Raw genomic sequence first — 16,228 nt, 5'->3', positions numbered from 1 at the left:
CTGGACCTATATCTGGACCTGGACCTATATCTGGACCTGGACCTATACCTGGACCTATATCTGGACCTGGACCTATACCTGGACCTATATCTGGACCTGGACCTATATCTGGACCTGTACCTAATCCTGGACCTATATCTGGACCTGGACCTATACCTGGACCTATACCTGGACCTATACCTGGACCTGGACCTGGACCTATATCTGGACCTGGACCTATACCTGGACCTACCATTCTGTGTTCGTCTGTCTCTCCTTCCTGTCCTCTCAACCAGCAGGTCAAAGCAGATGGTCTCTTGTCCTGAGCTGGTTCTGCTGGAGGTTTCTTCCTGTTAAAGGGAGTTTTTCTTTCCACTGTCTCCACTGTGCTTGCTCAGGATGGGAGACTGCAACGAAGCCAAGATTCAACTTGTCTGCTGGATTCCTTAGATAGAGAACTTTACTAATTGTCTTTTATGTGAATGTTCCTGTAAAGTCCCTGAGACAACTTTGTTGTGATTTGGCGCTTTATGAATAAACTGAATTGAATCTTGAAGGCACAGAGATAGTGTGATGAGATCCTGAGGTCCAGTCTTGTACCAGTCATCCACGACCATCACCTCATGGATAATGCACGGCCCCGTGTTGCAAGGATCTGTGCACAAGCTGGAAACCTGGAAGCTGAAAACATCCCAGTTCTTCCATAGCCAGCATACTCACAGGACATGTCACCCACTGAGCGCATTTGGATGCTCTGGATCAGCGTATACGGCAGTGTGTTCCAATTCCTACAATTTCCAGCTGCACAGCCACTGAAGAGGAGTGGACCAACGTTCTACAGGCCACGCTCAACAACCAGATCAACTCTATGAAGGAGACGTGTTGCACTGTGTGAGGCAAATGGTGATCACACCAGATACTGACTGGTTTTCTGACCCTCTAGGACCCCCACAACTGTGGCCATTTGTTGTGGTCAGCCTAAGACTCACCTGTACAATAATCCTGCTGTCTAATCAGCATCTTGATCTGCCACACCTGTGAGGTGGGTGGATCATCTCACGAACAGATTTACACAACTCTGTGAAAAGCATTTTGTGTTCATAGAAAAAGTTTTAGATCCCATTAGCAAAACGGGAGCAACAAGTGCTGCGGTTATATTTTTGCTCAGTATACATGAAGAACTCCCTTCACCACACCATCATGTCAGGTGCATATTTAACTGATGGAGGAACCTGACAAAAGCACACAACTGTTCACGCACGTCATGATTCATGTGGTAACCATGCAGCAACCAAACAGGAGACAAAGTCTTGTACCTTAACGAGGTAATCCCTGGACAGTAGTGGAAGTCTAACATGTTCCATGAGTTTGGGCATGTTCTCCAGACGAGCAGGTTTATCGTGTTTGATCCACGCTATCATCGCCTCAAACACCTGAGAGATGGAGGGACAGAAGTCAGGCAGGAGACCTCACAGGACAAATGAATACTTGTTGTGTTACAGCACAGAACGTTGTGCGTTTGGCTTTGTGTTTCTCTGATGAGAAGTGCATCACTTCAACTCCAGATGTTGTTCATTTAGTGACAAGTCCAAAGTGCTCAGGGCCAACATGATTCAACATAATGAAGGAAGAGATTTACTTTTAATTGGGTTGTTGAAGTTTCTATACTAAAAGGAAAGCATCCAAACAAGCATGAAAGAAAATCCACCCACACACCAGGAGGACGTCCCAGAGACAGACCAGCGGGAAGGAAACAACTCCTGACAGGAAGCACCCTAATGTGTTTTTCTAATGTTCTCCTGTTGAACAGACAGGACTGAGGTTTTAGTTTTTGGACCTGAGCACCTTAGGAATGAATGTTTCAGTCTTTCTCCCTCCTTAGATGCATTAATCTGTCCTCCAGCTCTAATGTTAAAAATCTTGGTGTTATTTTTGATCAGGACATGTCTTTTATCCCCCACATTAAAAACGTTACTAGAACCTCCTTCTTCCACCTGCGTAATATCACTAACATTAGAAACATCTGATCTAAAGATGATGCAGAAAAACTGGTCCATGCATTTGTCACGTCTAGACTGGACTATTGCAATGGTTTATTATCTGGGTGTCCAAATACTTCTTTAAAACGTCTTCAGTTGATCCAAAATGCTGCTGCCAGAGTTTTAACTGGAGTTACTGGGAGAGATCATCTCTCTCCAGTTTTAGCTTCTCTCCATTGGCTCCCTGTCAAATCCAGAATAGAATTCAAAATCTTACTTCTAACCTACAAAGCCCTCAACAACCTAGCTCCATCTTATATTACAGATCTTATTGTTCCATATTTTCCTAACAGAGCACTTCTCTCAGACTGCAGGTTTACTTGTGGTTCCTAGAGCTTCCAGCAGCAGAATGGGAGGAAGATCTTTCAGTTCTCAGGCTCCTCTCTTGTGGATCCAACTTCCAGTTTCTGTCCGTGAGGCTGACACATTGTCCAGTTTTAGACTTTCCTTTTTGATAAATCCTATAGTTAGGGTCGGCTTGGGTTTCCTGAGCTGTCCCTTAGTTCTGCTGCTATAGGCTCAGACTGCTGGAGGACAAACTGACCACACTTTTCACTCTGCTACTGTCTTTACTTACTCTGCTCAACCTGTCTTGTAATTATTTTTTCTATCCTTAACGTGTTTTTTTGTCTTTCAGTTACACCTGGACCTATATCTGGACCTGGGCCTATATGTGGACCTGGACCTGTACCTGGACCTATATCTGGTCCTGGACCTATATCTGGTCCTGGACCTATATCTGGACCTGGACCTATACCTGGACCTACCATTCTGTGTTCGTCTGTCTCTCCTTCCTGTCCTCTCAACCAGCAGGTCAAAGCAGATGGTCTCTTGTCCTGAGCTGGTTCTGCTGGAGGTTTCTTCCTGTTAAAGGGAGTTTTTCTTTCCACTGTCTCCACTGTGCTTGCTCAGGATGGGAGACTGCAACGAAGCCAAGATTCAACTTGTCTGCTGGATTCCTTAGATAGAGAACTTTACTAACTGTCTTTTATGTGAATGTTCCTGTAAAGTCCCTGAGACAACTTGGTGTGATTTGGTGCTTTATAAATAAACTGAGTTGAATTGTTAAAGGGAGTTTTTCTTCCCACTGTCTCCTCTGTTCTTGCTCAGGATGAGAGACTGAGATGAGATGAAGATTCAACACAATCTGCTGCTTCCTCAGAGAGAGAACTTTTACTAAATGTCTTTTATAAAGTCTGTGATTGTTTCTGTTCAGTGTCCTGAGAAGACGTATGTTGTGACTTACAGAAATAAACTGAATTGAATTGATTTGTTTTTTTCCAACAGAGCAGTCTGAGGAAATATCTTTCTTAGATTTTAGCTTGTTCTAACTTTATCTCCACTGCAGCAGCAAACTGGTTGATCTTTGTGTTGTGCCACATTTTGTCCTCAGATGTCTGTTTGACTCTGGACATGAGGACATGTCCCTCTGTGTCTCAGTCTTCTATGACAGCAGAATGACACACAGCTACTCCCTGCCCAACTGGAAACAATGACAGAACGTGAAAAACATCTTCTGCCAAACTACGCTACAAAAGTAGAAAATCAACTGAACCAGTCAGAAATCATCCGGCATGAGTGAATAAATAATAACATCTCCTGATGCAGCCTCAATAATCAATATAATAATTAATAATTATGAATATCCTTCTTCAAGGAGCCTGGGTCACTGTGTGTCTGACCTTTTCCTCGGTGGAGACGGTGAGTTTGTCGCTGGAAATCAGGCTGCACACCTGCTGCAGAGACAGAGCCAGGAACTCGTCGCCCTGCACCACCTCTGAGAAGTGCTGCTCTGGAGTCACACAGGACAGGTGTCACACACACACACACACCTGCTCATGCAGAGATGGTCCATAGGTCTTACCAGCGTATGCGTGGGCCTGGCAGAGAAGCTGCGTGCACGTGTGCAGGTCAGCAAAGGCTCGGATGCCCAGACAGTTGGTGGGATGAAGCTGAGACTGCAGGAAGTCGCAGCAAACCTGACGGACGTCCATGAGCTGCAGGAGACCGGCTGCTGGCAGAAGAACCTGCAACAGACACCGTCATTAGACCTCAATGTGTGGAAACGAGGAGCGGAACGCAGCGGCTGGTTTTAATAACCTGCACAAGATAAATCCACTCGACAACACGGCAATTCAAACTGCGATACCTGTAAACCCTCAGGTGATCGTCCAATCAGCTCCAACCAAGAGCCAGCGACACGCAGACACAATTTTTTATCTTCATACTTGGAGACTGAATACTTTACTAAATAAAGTAATTTCAGTACAATTAACCCTTGTTTTAAATTTTATATAATACTGCAAAGCAACATGTTAAGTTAATTTTGTCAAATAAATAACTATGATTTCTGTTTTTTTTTGTTATATCACGAAATGTATCGTTATCGTCAGAATGCTCTGAAATATCACGATATTATATTTGAGCCATATCGCCCAGCCCTAGTTTCCAACAAGAGGAGCTAAAATACCAGCCAGGTGTTTTGAAATATCGTATGTCACTGAGTTCATGCTGCTGAGGATGGGTCCGAGTGGTGTTCCTTCTTTGTGTAGTTGTGGAAGTCCATAAAGTCGTGGAGTGGCTTCCCCCGGGTACAATCTATAGCACAACAAGCGATTGACTGTTTTCTCTTCTTCAAGTTTTCACAGGTGGTCTGCGACCTTCTGCTTGTAGGTGCTGGTTGGATCCCTCTTCAAAGTCACATAGGTGGTACTGACACTCAGTAGTGTAGATATTTTTCCAGGTAATCAAAAGTGTTGAGAACTATTGTGCATCTTCCTTTGTCAGCTGGTAAAATGGTGACGTTTTGGTCCTGGCTGAGCGACGTTATAGCTTTTCTTTCCTGAGGTGTGAGAGGGGCTAACAAAGACTAGGGTTGTACATCTCTGTGTGATAGACGATTCGATTCGCATCTAGATACAAAGGTTACGATTCGATTCAAAAAAAGATTTATTTTAAAAACAGAACGATTTGATTCGGTTTGATTCAATTCAACTTTATATAATTCTACAGTTTAACATTTGTTGAATGTAGACAAATATTAATTATGAACAAAAAGGGCCATTTCTATAAATGTGACATTCTTACATTATTTTTAAATTTGTAAAAGTCTACACATATATCTAAAATTGTGCAGTAAGGCACAGGCAAGAATAAAGTAAAAAGCCAAACAACAGAATCACATGTCAAATGTGTTTATTTTTAGACATGGACCTAAAAAGACCAGCTAAAAGAATATTTCTTTGTTTGATGGGATCAGTATAAAATGAGAAAATAAAGAAAAATTATAAAATGCACAAATGATTACAGCAGCATGTAATAAAACAATAGGAATAAGCTTCAGTAAGCACAAAGCACCTGTGCAATAACCTGTCACATACCCTGCGTAGTTTGGTAGTTATGTGCAATATATATCAGGTGCAGTTTAGCTTATATTACATTACTACCTTGAAATACTTATTCACACAAATTCATTCTGCTTCACTGTAAAAATTCTACAATGTTGTTGTTTACCATTTTTCTCTTCAGAAACTTTGTAAATATTATAATTACTTTTTCACTTGTTGGTAGTTTATTTTGTACCCTTATTGCATGCTTTAGTATTTCTTGTTTGCTTGTTTTTTGTTTTTTAGCAAGTCAAATCGGTTCTTCTCATCCTGAACATTTCATCGTGTTAACCTTGCATATGACAAATAAACACAACTTGAACTTGAACTTAATAATACAAAAACATAATGCAAGAACAGTACGCCTAACAACAGCAGCACGAACATGAGTTTGTGTGAGCAGGTGGGCACAGATTAATATAACATCATGTCATTTAAACAGCAGCATGAGATCAGATCAGCAGCATGGATAATCAGCAGCACATATCAACAGTCAAAGTGCCGATTACATGTATAAAAGAAATCAAAGTGCAGCTTTCTGACCTGGTGAGGTAGTCTAAACAAAAGTAACGTCCTGCATTTCTACATTCACGTCAGGTTCAATCTGAACTCAAACACAGTGAAGTAGTTCACTTCCTTATGTTTGTATGTTTACCTATATTTTTATTCATCATAATCACTGTCCTCATCTTTTTTTTGGCAGCAGATTTTTCTTAAGGAAAATCAGCTGATCCACATGCTCATGTTTGAGTAGACTGCGTTTTGTGGAACAACATCTCCTGCAGTGCTGAAAACTCTCTCAGATGCCACACTGGTGGCCGGTATGCACAGATACATTTTAGCCATAGATGACAGCAGTGGCAAGTCCTGTTGCTCTTTCCACCACTGTAGTGGGTTTTTGTTCAGGGGCAAAGGATCACGCTCTCTGTACCTCTTGACTTCTTCATTGGCCTGGTCCCTCACAGATCTAGATGCCGTCCTTACTTGAAAGTCTTCTCCCAACAGCTGGTCCAGGCTGACATTCTCTTCTTTTTACAAGGAGGTTTATCATCTGAAATAGAAAACAAGTACCATATATTACTGGCTATGTTTGCCATGAAGTTTTTTAATTGACTACCATTTTATGTATAAATCTTCATTTGATGTTCAGAATTTATTTATGTAAGGACTCGTGTACATATGTAAAATATGTATCATCATCATCATCATTATTATTTAACTCTTTCTTTGCATGCAGATCCTCTTATTATAGTGAATGTGTTTTATACTGATACTATGACTGCAGCACAAGTTTAAGACAAAGTCTTCTCGTTCTTGATCACAAGTTATAAAACACACAAACCTTTATGCTCATCTTGGGTCTGGGGTACATCAATGCAGACGTCCGGATCTCCATTTGCAGGTTCACTCTGACATGGATCAGTCTGCACTGGACCTCTCTGAACTGAAGCCCCCGTTACCTAGAAATAAAACATGAAATAACATTTAGTGTACAGTATGGTTAAATGCAGTGTAAAGAATCAAATAAACAGTAGTCAGAATATATCTAATGACAGCAACAAAACACAGCAGACTGTAACTGAATGTACTGTAAGATGTATTTTGTCAGTGTGTTGGGGGATTTACCTTGTGATGCAGGGATGCTGCTTCTGCTGATATGCTTGTGAATGTCCTCTCTGCATCATGGTTACTGAGGAAGGGCAGGGACTTAAAACGGGGGTCCAGAGCTGCTGCAGTGTGGAAGAGATCTTCAAGGCCTGTGTAGCGTTTCTCCAAGTCATTCTTGAATGCCTGCTTCATCTCTCTGATTAACACTGAGTCTTCATCTGATGGTTCAAAGTTCTTTTTAAGCTTTGCTTTTACAGGAAGAATCATTGAGAGTGTGGGTCGCTTGTCTTCAGACATGCTGGTAGTCACAAGTTTGACCGGCGCCATCAGTTTGACAATGTCTTCAATGTCGCAGAAGTCTTTGTCCTTGAGAGTATTCACCTCTTCTCCTTTTCTGAGGTCCCTGGACATGAGTGCTGCAGAAATCGCAGGATGTTGCTCAAAAAAGCGTTCAAGCATGTCATGGGAGCTATTCCACCGCGTGGATACATCTTGGATGAGTTTGTGGGAAGGCAAGGCTAGTTGTTTCTGTTTCTCTTGAAGGATTTCTGCTGCCCTCACACTACGATGAAAAAAGGCAACGGCTTTCCTCACTCTCCCCAGCAACCTCGCTACTGTGTCAACTTTAAAGGCTTTCTGTGTGGCGAGATTAATAGTGTGTGCAAAGCACATGAGGTGAGGGGTCATCTCTGCTTCCACTCCAGCTAATACCATGTTTGTGGCATTGTCTGTCACCAGGGCTGGATCTTTATCAAGAAGGTTCCAGTCAACACATGCCTGTTTTAGCAGAGCACCAATGTTTTTCCCAGTGTGGGATCCTTTGAATGCCCTGGTTTGTAACACATGCACATTTAACTTCCAGTCTGGAGAGATGTAGTGGACAGTGCTGGTCACATAAGACTCAGTGGAGCATGACGTCCAGGCATCGGTTGTAACAGCAACTCGCTCTGCATGTGCCAATTCTTTTTCAACTTGGCTCTTCACTTGGGCATGCAACGCTGGGATGCATGTGTTTGTGATATGCTGCCGGGACGGAATCTTATATCTGGGCTCTAACGTATGAATCAAATCCTGAAATCCTTCCCCCTCCACTATATTGTACGACCATAAGCCCTTAGCTATGAAATGGGTTATTGATGCTGTTATATCCTTAGCTCGTGATGAACTGTCGCCGAGTTGCCCGTAAAATTTAGTGATAACGTTACCCGTCGCTCTCTGTGTGGCAGCTGCCTGCTCCTGCTCGTTGTTATGGGGCTTGAGAAGTTCGCCATACTCCTCTCTGTGTTTTCTCGTTGCATGTTGATCAAGGTTTGTTGTGCTACCAGTGTACTTCAGAGGTGCTCTGCATAGCTTACAAATAGTGTGGTTTTTGTTGAGTTTTCCGTCCTTCTTGTAAAACCCGAAAACGTTCCACACTTTAGACTTTTGTCTGGCTGCTGTATTGAAAATCTTTCGCGGTGATCCGCTAACGCTGCTACTATTTACATCCATTCTCGTTGTCTTGGTGAGCTACGGAGCATGCGCGAGAATAGCTTCGCGGGCATTTCAGACTCTCGCATTGTTTTATAAACGCACTGTCAACCGAGCTAGTCTCGCGATACCCGGTTCATGTCTCTTCAACCGGTTCATCTCAGCATTTGTGGCTGGTTGCTGTCGATTTATACGGCTGCTACCGACACAATCATATCGCTAGCTTGTCAAACCGGATATCCGGTCGTATCGGTTTATCTATAACAACCCTAACAAAGATCCTAATGATCCTCTATTGTGAAGAGTGAGAGGTCAATCTGCATGTGTCAATCTGCATTATGCAAGCTTACAGAACACCTCTGCTTTATAACTTAAATCCCACACTCTATTTCTTTTAATTGAGAAAGCTCCTCGGAAGAGACGTCTTCAGTTACAAATAAAGACTAGTTGTTTTGTTTTGAACCTTTTTTTAAATTTACCATGTCCTGGATGACTGAGAATCTTCATCAGCGTATTGTAAATAGACACTTCTTTATACTGTCTGTGACCGGTGCTTCCATGTAACATCAGGGAAAGCCTGTTTTTGATTCTGTGCCTCTTGCTAGTAAAACTAGGTTGAAAAAAATCTTGTATCCTCTCAGTGGCTTATTTGATTAATGTGATGATGAAAGGGTGATTAATTTATCCAACAAAGACCTCAAGCTAAAACCCAAAACCAAAAGGTTTAAAAACTGACATTACTTGTTACAAAAACTCCTTTCAACAAGATGCCATGAAGAAGACAACACAGAGCAGTGAAACACGAACAAGACGTTACCTGAGAGAACAACACTCACCTGGACATTGTCCTCCGTCACCTCGATCTCTGCTGTGTAGATGTAGTCTACCAGTTTCCTCAGGGTCCCACCGTCCACTTCTCTGATCTCCACCTGGGGGGCTTTGCTCTCGCTCATCTCACCTGAACACAGACACAGACGTGTGACACACGTGCACACGCACACACACACACCTGACGAAGGTAAGAGCGGTTGTGTGTGTGTACCTGTGAACATGGCACAGAAGTAGGGGCTGCAGGAGGCTAAGACCACCCTGTGAGCTGGGACCTCCTGGCCGTCTGCCACCAGCTGCACGTCGCACAGCAAGCGTTTACTGAAACACATGTTTTAGTCTCAGTTACAGGAAGCTCTATTTTCAGTCGGGACTATTAATTAATACTAAACCAGTTAGTAGTTAGAATACTTTTGAGTCGCTGTCTCTAAGTCTGTCCCATCCTAAATGGAAAACGGAGCGGCCACTCTCACTACTTGTTATATATCGTCCACCAACCTCCTATACTCAGTTTTTGTTTGAATTCTCAGAATTATTAACTGACTTACTATTAAATACTGATAAAATCATCATAATGGGTGATTTCAATATTCATGTAGATGTTGAAAGTGATAGCTTAAGCATAGCCTTTAAAAACTTAATAGAGTCCATTGGTTTTACCCAAAATGTCTGAACACTGACTCACTCTCCTCATCACACTCGACCTGGTTCTGACCTATGGCAAAGAGATTAATAACTTAGCAATATCTTCTCAAAATTCTGTTCCATTTTTTAAATAATCTTTGAGTTTAAATTAAATGACTACAGTCACTGAAAGCAAATTTCACCTTAGCAGGTGCTTATCAGAAAACGCTGTAACCAAATTTAAAGATCATCTTCCATTGTTTTACTCTGTCTTGCAGAGTAATACATCAGAGAACAGTAACTTAGATCATCTAGTTGATAATTTTACAACTACTTTGCAAACTTCAGAGAAGATTAGCTCCTTGGTTCAATTCTGAGTTACATACTTTAAAACAAACATCTAGAAAGTTAGAAAGAAAATGGCGCTCCACTAACATTGAGTAATCTTACTTATCCTGGAGAGATAGCCTGCTAACATAGAATAAAGCACTCTGTAAAGCTAGAACTTTACATTATTCATCTTTAATTGATGAGAATAAAAATAACAGCAGGTTCCTTTTCAGTACCATAGCTAGTCTAATGAACAATCCTATCTCTGTTGAACCATGTATCTCTACAACTATAAGCAGTGATGGCTTCATGAGATTCTTTATAAATAAAACTGTTTCAATTAAGGAAAAAAATTCAAACCAACATTCCTACTATCACCTCTGGTTCTGTGTCAGATGAGACAACTTTAGAAATGTTACTAGAACCTGATTTATGTTTGACTGTTTTTGTCCTGTTGAGTTCTCTGAAATGTCAAAAATAAAAGCTTCATCCAAACCATCTTCACGCCTGTTCGATCCCATCCCAACCAGGCTGTTTAAAGACGTATTTCCCTTAATTTATAACTACGTCTTGGATCTGCTTAATTTGTCTCTAATAAATGGTTACGTAACTTTGGTTCTTTTATGATACTGACCGAACTGTTTTGATCGGTGTTAAGATCAAAACACGCCTCTTCTTTCGATGTCAAGTTTCGGTGATTGGCTGTAACATGACACGTGGTTTCAGCACTAGAGGATGATACATGTGTGCATTTTCACTCCTGTCCTGTCCTAGTCACACAGAAAAAAATGCTGTCCTGTCCCACTCCTGGTAACATGACTCCCGCTCCCATCTTGTTCCCATTCAGAATGACTCCCACTCCTGTACCGCTCCCATTGTTTTTCTCTTCCAATTAGTCTTTAGGAAATACATTGAATTTGATTTGATCTTCTAGCCATTCATTTTTATAAATGGTAAATGGATTGTACTTATCTAGTGCCTTTCTATCTTTTTCAAGAAACTCAAAGCGCTTTACACAACAATCTGTGCCTGATTCACCCATTCATACAGCTCTCTACTAGATCTCTACAAAGCTAATTGAACAAATCATTCTAAAGAGACTAATCAGAGCTTTAGATCACATTCAAACACTGATGGGACACACATCAGAGGCTATGAGGGGTTTAGTTTCTTGCCCAGGGACACTTCGACATGTGACTGCTGGTGGATTTGAACCCCCAACTCTCGCATTGGAGGACGACTGCTCTACCATTCTATGTTCGTCTGTCTCTCCTTCCTGTCCTCTCAACCAGCCGGTCAGAGCAGATGGTCTCTTGTCCTGAGTCTGGTTCTGCTGGAGGTTTCTTCCTGTTAAAGGGAGTTTTTCTTTCCACTGTCTCCACTTTGCTTGCTCAGGATGGGAGACTGCAACGAAGCCAAGATTCATCTTGTCTGCTGGATTCCTTAGATAGAGAACTTTACTAATTGGCTTTTATGTATGTGAATATTTTTGCAAAGTGCCCTGAGACAACTTTGTTGTGATTTGGTGCTATAGAAATAAACTGAATTGAATTAACCACTCGGCCACAGCCACCCCTTTGTGTTCTGTAGTTTTATTTCAAAAGATATGGCAACAGGAACAGTTCATCTGTAGTGAAATAGAGAAGTATTTATTGCCTTAATCCAAACAAGAACCTTCACTAAAGGTCACAAAACTAAGAATACATGGCCTGTAGTCCCCACGAAAAAAGGTTTGTAAACCCAATAATCCAGGTAGATAACAACAAAAATGGTTAAATCTGGACCAGTTTTGTAATATGAAAATGTGTGAAATGTGTGGTTCCTATAGTTTTTCTGCGGAGATCAGCTGCTAAGTCCCTGTTTCTGGCTCTTTTGGAGGTCAGTTACAGTAAAAACAAAAAATGAAAAAACAACAGTACATGGGTCACACCATGAACCCAAACAGAACATATAAAGTTGCATTTCACTAACTTATTGAGCAATTGTTTCTTTTAAACAGTGGCATTACTGCCATGTTTCAAATGGCTTAAAATCCTTGAACTTCCTGCTCAAACATTTTGTTGAGGTTATTTTGGGTCACTATATCTCAATGAAAGGAGTACATAACTTGGTTCAACCTGGTTAACCAATCTCTACCATTTGTCTGAGATTTGCTATCCTTAAGAAATCCACTAGGGGGCACTGCATCTTTGAATAGTCTTCTTCTTCATTCCCGCTCCAACCAGGGCGTCCAAGACACAAAATCTTCTGACACATGTTGACTGTTTTCGGTGAAAATTTGAAAGGTAGGGATAGTTTTCTGACATATAAGTGTGTTAGAGTCCTCACTAAACAAATTTATGTCATTTGATATCATCTAAAAATATTAATTAAATTTCAAATAATTTTTTGAAAACGTGCTTAACCAAATGGTTGATTCGGCACTTCATGGTAAATATAGCAAATTAAGCTAATGTAAATAAAATTGACTTTTTTTCAATAAAATCATAACATTTTTATTTATTGCTGTAAATATGAAACATAAAGTGTTATTACATTGTTATGCATCATGAATAAGCTAAGATAATTACTTTACACGTTAATTTGTTACTTTCTGAGTTTACAGGTCCTTCTCAAAAAATTAGCATATTGTGATAAAGGTCATTATTTTCCATAATGTAATGATAAAAATGAAACTTTCATATATTTCAGATTCATTGCACACCAACTGAAATATTTCAGGTCTTTAATTGTTTTAATACTGATGATTATGGCATACAGCTCATGAAAACACAAAATGCCTGTCCCAAAAAATGAGCATATCATGAAAAGGTTCTCTAAACAAGCTATTAACCTAACCATCTGAATCAACGACGTAACTCTAAACACCTGCAAAAGATTCCTGAGGCTTTTAAAAACTCCCAGCCTTGTTCATTACTCAAAACCACAATCATGGGTAAGACTGCCGACCTGACTGCTGTTCAGAAGGCCATCATTGACACCCTCAAGCAAGAGGGTAAGACACAGAAAGAAATTGCTGAACGAATAGTCTGTTCCCAGAGTGCTGTATCAAGGCACCTCAGTGGGAAGTCTGTGGGAAGGGAAAAGTGTGGCAGAAAACGCTGCACAACGAGAAGAGGTGACCGGACCCTGAGGAGGATTGTGGAGAAGGGCCGATTCCAGACCTTGGGGGACCTGTGGAAGCAGTGGACTGAGTCTGGAGTAGAAACATCCAGAGCCACCGTGCACAGGCGTGTGCAGGAAATGGGCTACAGGTGCCACATTCCCCAGGTCAAGCCACTCTTGAACAAGAGACTGCGTCAGAAGCATCTCGCCTGGGACTGCTGCTGAGTGGTCCAAAGTTATGTTCTCTGATTACAGTAAATTTTACATTTCCTTTGGAAATCAAGGTCCCAGAGTCTGGAGGAAGAGAGGAGACACAGAATTCACATTGCTTGAGGTCCAGTGTCAAGTTTCCACAGTCACTGGGGTGCCATGTCATCTGCTGGTGTTGGTCCACTGTGTTTTATCAAGGGCAGGGTCAATGCAGCAGCTATCAGGAGATTTTGGAGCACTTCATGCTTCCATCTGCTGAAAAGCTTTATGGAGATGAAGATTTCATTTTTCAGCACGACCTGGCACCTGCTCACAGTGCCAAAACCACTGGTAAATGGTTTACTGACCATGGTATTACTGTGCTCAATTGGCCTGCCAACTCTCCTGACCTGAACCCCATAGAGAACCTGTGGGATATTGTGAAGAGAAAGTTGAGAGACGCAAGACCCAACACTCTGGATGAGCTTAAGGCCGCTATCGAAGCATCCTGGGCCTCCAGAACACCTCAGCAGTGCCACAGGCTGATTGTCTCCATGCCACGCCGCATTGAAGCAGTCATTCATGCAAAAGGATTCCTGACCAAGTATTGAGTGCATAACTGAACATGATTATTTGAAGGTTGGTGTTTTTTGTATTAAAAACACTTGTCTTTCATTGGTGGGATGAAATATGCTAATTTTTTGGGACAGGCATTTTGGGTTTTCATGAGCTGTATGCCATAATCATCAGTATTAAAACAATTAAAGACCTGAAATATTTCAGTTGGTGTGCAATGAATCTGAAATACATGAAAGTTTAAGTTTTATCATTACATTGTGGAAAATAATGACCTTTATCACAATATGCTCATTTTTTGAGAAGGACCTGTACATATGCATGTGTAAATACATGTATAATTATCCATCCATCCATCCAGACGTCCACGCACCTCCTCAGCTCGTTCATCAGCTGGAACGCCTTCCTCGTGTGCGTCTGGTTGAACGTGTGGATGCCGCCGCTCATGGCGTCTTCCTCAGGGTCGGCAGTGCAGCTGGGGTGTGTCGAGGGGGGGGTGGACCCCAGGCTGGAGAGACGGGAGAGGCAGATTCTGGATCAGTTGTTGCATTTGAAGAATCCGTTTCATTCAACCTTTATTTCTACAGTTAGTCCCATTGAGCCTCAGGGACTCATTTACAAGACAGACCTGATTCTAACAGAGAGTGATGACAACAATGGACAATCATAAAGATGGTACAAATTGAGAATACAAGTGAAAATAAAATGGTAATTAAAAGAAAATGTAACAAAAAACAGCTAGATTGTAAGGCGGTGTAGAAAAGTCAAAACAGGAACGCTGAAGAGCTTAAAGCTCAATGAACACGTGACAAAACATCAACGCTGGATTAACGGTAAACATTTTCAAAATCCAGTCAATTCACTGAAACTGTCATAAAGTTATCTTGTTGCAGAAGGAGCTGGATTTTTCCTAAGATGACACAAAGACGGTCCCATCAAACCAGCAGCAGAAACTCTGAAGCCTCCAGTTGATCAATTCAAACACAATCATGTGATCATCTGACAGGATGAAGGTTCACAGACCTCCGTCTACTTCCTGCACCCTCAGCTGCTGTGAACACTTTCACTTTAGCTGGTTTAAAGCAGGGGTTCAAGCTGGGGTTCAAGCTGGGGTTCAAGCTGGGGTTCCTGGACCCCCGGGGGTCTGCGAGCTGCAGGTTGGGGGTCTGTGAGACAGAAGAAAAATATCTACATATTTTTTTATTTACTCAAGCCCAGATGAGATGATTTAAGCTTTTTTCTAGTTTGCATTAAGTTGTTAGTGAAGTCAAATAATTTAAAATAGTGCATGAATGTGCAGTGTTTCCCCCATGTCCCATCCCTTGACAGGGTGCTCAATTCCTCCACGACGGGGGGGGGGGTCGGTTAGGTAGGCAGGGATCGGTTCTATTGACCGGGCGGGGCACACACCTTGGTGGGGGAAACACTGATATGGGCACCAATCAGACGGACCTGGTGAACTAGTAACTCCCGCCTCCCTCAGCTCTGAGCCAATCAAAACTCAGATGTGACTAGAACATGCGTCGCACATCTGTAAACAGCTGTTTCTGCTGCTCAGCATTTAGTGGAGATGGAAAGGTATTTAAAACCGTCAGCTTCATTAAATGCAGAAAATGTCAAACCAGATCAACTAGAAAAATATGAGGAAAGTTGTTTTGAGTTTGGTTTCATGGAGAGCAGCGACGGACCAAGATGTGTCGTGTGTGTTCAGGTGAATGAAGCCAGACAAGCGAAGGTGACCTCTGATGACCAAGCACCCGGAGTTCAAGGGTAAAAATAAAGGTGTTTCTCAGCAAAAGGGCGACGACTACATGCAACAAACAAATGGTGGACTTGGCCACAACTCCGCAGAAAGAACAGCGGCTTCAACGCATCAAAAGTAAGAAGCCACACCAGAGGGGACAAGAACGTGTCCTCCCAGCAGCAGTGGAGATGTTTCAAGTTCTCCTTAAAGCTGTGACACTTTCCAACGACACAGACAGGAGGAGAACTGAAGAACTCTGCTGACGTGCTGTCGCAGCTGCTGGACACAGCTGGACACACTGCTGCTGGACACACAGCTGGACACAGCTGGACACAATGCTGCTGGACACA

At 42.0% G+C, this 16,228-nt stretch overlaps 1 protein-coding gene across 1 annotated transcript in view; it reads right to left on the bottom strand.

Annotated features, from left to right (window-relative positions):
* Nucleotides 1-16,228, bottom strand: part of LOC119408613 (kelch-like protein 3) — a 52,699-nt gene that overhangs the window by 28,258 nt on the left and 8,213 nt on the right. The window contains exons 2-8 of the mRNA XM_037675459.1: nucleotides 14,508-14,642; nucleotides 11,456-11,461; nucleotides 9,525-9,631; nucleotides 9,319-9,440; nucleotides 3,883-4,045; nucleotides 3,701-3,810; nucleotides 1,296-1,412 (exon numbers count right to left, since the gene is read on the bottom strand). Coding sequence (XP_037531387.1) covers nucleotides 1,296-1,412; nucleotides 3,701-3,810; nucleotides 3,883-4,045; nucleotides 9,319-9,440; nucleotides 9,525-9,631; nucleotides 11,456-11,461; nucleotides 14,508-14,642 — 760 coding nt within the window. The remainder of the gene's footprint in view (nucleotides 1-1,295; nucleotides 1,413-3,700; nucleotides 3,811-3,882; nucleotides 4,046-9,318; nucleotides 9,441-9,524; nucleotides 9,632-11,455; nucleotides 11,462-14,507; nucleotides 14,643-16,228) is intronic.

The sequence above is a fragment of the Nematolebias whitei genome, chromosome 4, assembly GCF_014905685.2.
Source record: "Nematolebias whitei isolate Nwh7 chromosome 4, NemWhi1, whole genome shotgun sequence".
Lineage (NCBI taxonomy): Eukaryota > Metazoa > Chordata > Actinopteri > Cyprinodontiformes > Rivulidae > Nematolebias > Nematolebias whitei.
Note: the sequence above shows the minus strand (reverse complement) of the source record. Positions and strands in the feature narration are given on the sequence as shown.